This window comes from Acyrthosiphon pisum, unplaced genomic scaffold (genome assembly GCF_005508785.2).
Source record: "Acyrthosiphon pisum isolate AL4f unplaced genomic scaffold, pea_aphid_22Mar2018_4r6ur Scaffold_16803;HRSCAF=17468, whole genome shotgun sequence".
NCBI classification, from domain to species: Eukaryota; Metazoa; Arthropoda; class Insecta; order Hemiptera; family Aphididae; genus Acyrthosiphon; species Acyrthosiphon pisum.
In genome coordinates this window covers 1-6,506 of record NW_021765766.1, presented here as the reverse complement: position 1 = coordinate 6,506, position 6,506 = coordinate 1, and the positions used below count along the sequence as shown (strand labels likewise).

General features: G+C 27.0%; 1 protein-coding gene across 1 annotated transcript; it reads left to right on the top strand.

Moving 5' to 3' along the window:
* Nucleotides 1-309: 309 nt before the first annotated feature.
* On the top strand, nt 310-3,054 carry LOC100572110 (arrestin homolog; the record flags this gene model as incomplete). The annotated part of the gene is made up of 3 exons (XM_003248943.2): nt 310-556; nt 1,675-1,853; nt 2,856-3,054. Coding segments are annotated over 3 exons (610 nt in total), but the record flags the coding sequence as incomplete, so codon positions are not given.
* Nucleotides 3,055-6,506: the final 3,452 nt, after the last annotated feature.

The window sequence follows — 6,506 nt, the reverse complement described above, 5'->3', positions numbered from 1 at the left end:
TCTTTATTTTTAACCATAAGATGTATTTTAATCATACAATATTATTCTGTAACATATAATATAAAATAGGTAACTAAAATAAATAATCTATTTTTATTATTTATATTTACCTAATATTTTATTTTGTTTATTGTATTTTAAAATTTATATATAAAATATATATATTTTTTAATTGATGGTTACTATTGTGGAATTAAAAATTAAAAATATTTCCTGAATAGAATATCAACGTTAAATACCTACTAAAATTTAGGATCATTCATTGGGTTTTAACGAATAAATATAATATAAATTGACATACCTATTCAAATACACAAATATTTATATTTATCATACAATTAATATTATAATTAAATATGTTATAGATGGCGTCGTCATGTTGGACAATTCTTATTTGAAAAGTGGCAAAATCTTCGGTCAAATAGTGTGCAGCTTTCGGTACGGTCGAAAGGAGGATGAAGTGATGGGATTGTGTTTTCAGAAAGACATGTACTTGGCATCGGCACAAATATATCCTCCTCTTGATGACAACCCAGTCAAGTTGACTAAAGTTCAGGTAAATATATCTCCATTTGAAAATAAATTGTTTCTTATGACATAGAATATCATATTATAGTATATAAGTTAGAAAACAATATAGGTACATACAGTTTTCCTATACCTTTAGAGCGAGTTGTTATTTAAAATGCTTAATATAAACATTTTCCTTATACTAGATTCGTGTTATAATAGTAAATCATCGTTTAACAATTTCCCAATAGGTAACATATTAAAGATAAGGTGAAGTACCTTATCTTTAATATGTTATACGTTCAACGTATGATATTTTTTTTTTACCATTGTTTATAAGTCCGATAGTTAGGTATTATTATATTAGGTATTAGGTATTCAATACATAGATATATCGTATGTATTTCAAAATTATATATTATACAATATAGGTAATCTATAAATTCAAAAATGTATATTTGTTATTTATTTTATTTACTATTCATAGCCAAATGCCCAAATGTATTAACAAAATTGTTTTCTATTTTTTTTTTTTTTTTAGTTACATCCGTATACGTATATTAAAAATAGTTAATACACGAAAATTTAATTTCTTCAATGAAAGGCTTCTTCAAATGAAAATAGCTAAATAAGATAATTAAATTAAATGAAAACACTAATACCATAATATAATATATTATTATGTATATACTATTTATGTATAATGTACATAATATAATATAATATATATACAGATAACATACAAAAACGATTGAAACGAGCGTTAACTTTAATTATTAGACGGTTTCCTTTCCTATGTATATTTTTAGCATTACCAGAACAAACTGTACTGTTGATACTCAAATGGATATATCATATTATTATACTTCTTATAATCATAGGCGCAATTTGTACAACTGATTTGGGGAGGGGGGCTAAATTAATAAAATTAACATAGACCATTAGCAGTTATAATAATATGGAGTATGGACAATAGTAAATAATATTAAGTATAACTATGCGTCATTTGTAAAAATATAACCATTTATATATTATAATATAATATCGTATAATTATATAATATATACCTATCCAAAAAATGTCTTATAAGTTATAACACAATCTTTACGTAGATTGGACAGTATAACGCGTATTTGACTGATTGTTGTTGATATTTTGTCATAGGATTGTTTAGTGTCTAAATTAGGGAGTAACGCCACGCCATTCCGTTTTAAGATTCCTGAGAACGCACCGGCATCGGTAATTTTGCAAGACGGGACATCAAATTTAGCCGATGCATGTGGTGTCCAGTACTACGTGAAAATATTCGCCGGAGAATCTGAAACCGACCATAACCGTGCAAAGTAATCTACTTTTTTTAGTTTAGATATCGTACCAGTTTTTTTTCATGTTTCATTCATGATAATATTATATGTATATTATGTTTTTTTGTTATTATTAACGATTGAGCGCCCAGTATAAAATTTAAATAGTAAAGGTGCATACCTCGAAAATAATATATAATATATATATATAATATAATATGATAATATATAATAAAACCTGTCTATACTCGTAAACATTTTAAAATTAAGTTTAGGCTGTCATCAAACGTGTATCAAGTCTCCGTTGTCTTGACTAATCCTCATAGGCGTAGTGCAAGTATCAACTTTTTAATCGAATAAGAACTTTATGCGATATTATTAAACTATTAAAGGGTACAATTTGATGGAAATGCAATTATAGTAACTGTATAATGTACATACTGCAGTAAATTAATTAATACAAAATTAATTGTTTACCTAATTATTTAAAATGAATAATATATTACATGCATTCTGTATAATATTATATAAAGGGAATCGATAGTTTATATTCTTATTCAAAGAAAAAATCTAGAATAATATTAATCTTCTATGGTACAGCATAATATTATTTTCTTTTAGTTACTGCACTTACGATAGTATATAGGCAGGTAACAGGAAAAGTATTTCCTACTACTAAACGTGTAATAGCAAAGTAAAAGAATTGGAAAAGTGTCGACACTAACTATATAACTGCACACGACAACGCACGAAGATCGTGGAGGTTATACGCATAATGCATAAGTAATGTAGACATAGGTAGGTACAAACATTACGTAGAGATTTGGTACCGCAGTCGTAAATAATAATGATAATGATATATAATATACAATACGCGGAGTGTAAAATAAACGTCGACGGAAAACACGACGGTGTAAGATATTATGCATTTTGATACTGTTTATTTCGTTGGCGACCTTCGCCGATTTAAATGAGGTCGAAACGTGTTGGAGTGAAACGGTTGCGGTTTATATTTTATTTATTTATTTGTTCACCGTATAGGAGTTTCGTGGCGATGCGCATCCGCAAAATCCAGTTTGCTCCGGTCATGCGTCCCTTGAGTAGACATCCTTGCACCATCGTCCGCAAAGACTTCATGTTCAGTCCCGGCCAACTGGAATTGGAGGCTGTACTCGACAAACAGGTATCATGTCCAACTTACTATTACAATAATGACATTAGCTGATTATACGCGAGTAATGACAACATCACGGGATGGCGAGATATGATTTGTAGGTATATATGGTATAATATAATAAAATATTATTACGTATGACCATTGAATATTAAATACTATATTAATTACTGTATTTATTATCAATGGTATGAGCTTCAGTGTGTGTGTGTGTGTGTGTTTGCGTACTGCGTGTAGTGATTCGTGGTAACAGGATTGAATGCAAAGGGTAACGTGGGGGGTTAGATACTCCATCCCTTTTTTTTTAGTGTGATTTCGGAGAATAAATTTGGAATATTACATCTTCAGACATAGTATAGGTACCTATAATATATTGTGCTTTGTTAGTTATAAGAAAAATAAAGTCCGGAGAACAAGTGCCGAGATCCCCCACCCGGGCATGGCAGATACCTACGGGTGCCCAAATTAAAAATTCTTCCAAAAACAAATACACACGTGTTCCTCCCCCTACCAACAAAAAACCTACAAACAAAACAAAAAACCTAAGGGCTTCTTAAGCTAAATCAAAAAAAATAAAAATAAAAATATGTACCTATATGAGTTGTCACTTGTTAGTTACTGTCTTCATGGCTTCAACTACGAGATAATCATGTTTCATTTTATATTTTATTTTCTGGTATTATACTCGTACATCGTCATTGAGTAGGTCACTGTAATTATCAATGTGTGAAATTTTAATTCAATGAATATTATCACAAATCATTGTATAAGAAAATATGATTCTGAACTAAAGTTAATGGCCGCAGTGCCGCACCCAGCATCTATTTTTAACGATACCTATATAATTGTTTATGCACTTAATATTATATTTATATTGTAAAATATATGTTCAATGCTATTATTTTCTTACTTTAAGTTCATGGTATAAATAGATAGGTACAATATTAGACTAAATATTTAAAAAAAATTACTTTATAAATGTAGAAAATTATAATTTATGTATTAGAAAGCTCCCTAGCTGACATATATATTATATTCTGAATAACAACAAAATTAAATAGGATCCTACATTTCATCAACACTTGAACTTCAAAAGCTCATTAAAAAATAATACCTATATGTGTCTTAAATATTTTTAAATTGCTGTAATGAATAGTAATGTAGATCCTTGTACTACATTTTCAAGCCTCAAATATAAAAATAAAAAGGTGGGTAAAGTAACTTGCACATTTCTGGGTTAATTACGTATGTTGGTTGATAGGACAAATAAATAACTTAAAAAAGGTGGGTAAGTGGATGTCACTCTGCTGTACAGTAGGTTACAAGTGGGTCACTGTATAATGGATGGTATTAAATTTGAATTCAATGATGTAATATCACTGTATAATAAAAATGATTCTGAGCGGAGACGGTATGTCAGTCTAGGTATAAGATATATTATATACTTATCTATGGTATTAAAAAAAAAATTGACCAATAATAGGTATCTATAATAAATTCCAAATTAATCATATCACAATATCCATTAGGTACTTATAACGCGTTAGAATACTTTAGAAGTTTCAAGTACCCATGAATAATATTATATTATCACAAAAAAATAACAAAAATAGTTATACTAGGTTTTTAAGTTTTTTAATATGTAATTTCGTCCAAATATGAACTTAAAATGACTATAAAAATAAACTGTGATTATGTATTTTTTAGATGTTATGGTAACAGAATTAACTACTTACGTGGAATCTTATTTTAAAATTTCAATCCTTAGATATAAAAGTTGAACATTTTATGAATTTTTAACTACAAAATAATTATTCAATTTTAAATTTGATAAAGTTTGTCAAAATTCGATCTTTAAATGCTTATAAAAAAAAAATGTGCCTATGCATTTTAAATATTTTTCAACTACTACTTTAAAAATATATCAGGAGCCTAATATTAAATTTTTACACTTTTTGACTCAACAAATAAAACTTTGTTGATATTTATATAAAAAAAAAAATGGAAACTACAATGTCCGTAAACAGCTCAAAATAAGTCAAAATATTAGGAAAATGTTATGGTATATAGAAAATGCTAATATAAACACTCAGTCAAAATTGTATGTACCTACAGTCATTTGTTTTAGAGTTGCACTAAAAACCAAAATCGATTTTCTCGAAAACAGATTTTGCGTAAAAATTCCCGTTTTTCCTTAATTTTTTTTTTGTTTTTCACGTCGCTTTTGAAAACTACTGGGAATTTTTTACTTTTGACCCCCCAAAGTACCAACTAGATTCACATTCCTCTCAGAAAAGATACTGTTGAAGAAATTTCCAAGCATTTTTACTGTCCTAAAAGGTGATGACAGACACAAAAAAAAATTAAAAATTAAAAAAAAAAGAAAAAAAAAAAGAAACAACACACATCATTGTAAAATCAATCGTTCCACTCAGAATCTAAAATTGAAAATTGTAGGTATGCATTTTTATTTTTTCAACTTCATAACAATTTACAAATATTCGTGATTTTGATGAATTTCATTCATCCTAAACTACAGACGCATATGAAAAAAAATTGACTTTATTTTTATTATATTTTAACTGCTGCAAGAGCTACATTTGAGAAATCTTTTATTAGGTAGATATTTAAGATTTTTACCGAAAAACAAAAACTTAATCAACATAAATTGAAATAAACTAAAAAAATTCGAAACTTTAAAAAGCTATAAATAACTAAAAAAGTGCTGAAATATTTAAAAAATGTATCATGCCTATAGAAAATATTAATATAAATAGTTAGTGCGAATTTCAAGTTGCTCTTACGATCGCTCGTTTCTGAATTACAGCAAAAGGAACACGGTAACATTTTATTTTGAACGAAATAGTTGTAAATTAAATTAAAGTTAATAATAGCGATTGGCAAACCTTAACATTATGAAATCAACTTATCACAATTCATAATGAACGCAAAATGATAACTGGCATTGTATATTTCTTTATTTCATATATTATTATGATAGAGGACTCTATAGGTACTCGGTGATTATTTTAACAGTAAACACTCTTTGTTATACTTAAAAGTGTTGATGTTTTTTAAAATATCTTTTTTATACATAATAGTTTTCGAATAAAAGTTATGTGCTTTACCTTTTTTTATCGTCTTTATTGTTTAAGTTTATTTTTTTTTTTTTTGTATTACAACATGACATTTCAATATTTCAAATTTCAAAACAGAATATTTTTAAGAAAACGTTTATGTATAATTTCGAACTAGTAGGTAGGTAGTTAATAAGATAGGAACCTTTAAGTTATATGGAAGAAACGGATTTTATTGTAATTACAACTTTTCAATAAATATTATTATTAGACATTTGATTGGATATAAATTAATTTCATACATTTCTAAATTAATGCTATTTTTATTTCACATATTTTTACTATTTGAGCGAAAACACATTTTTTTTTAAAAATATTTTGTTCATAATATATGGGACATCTTACATTTTTTTTCTTAACATTTAAGAAATTTTTTCAATT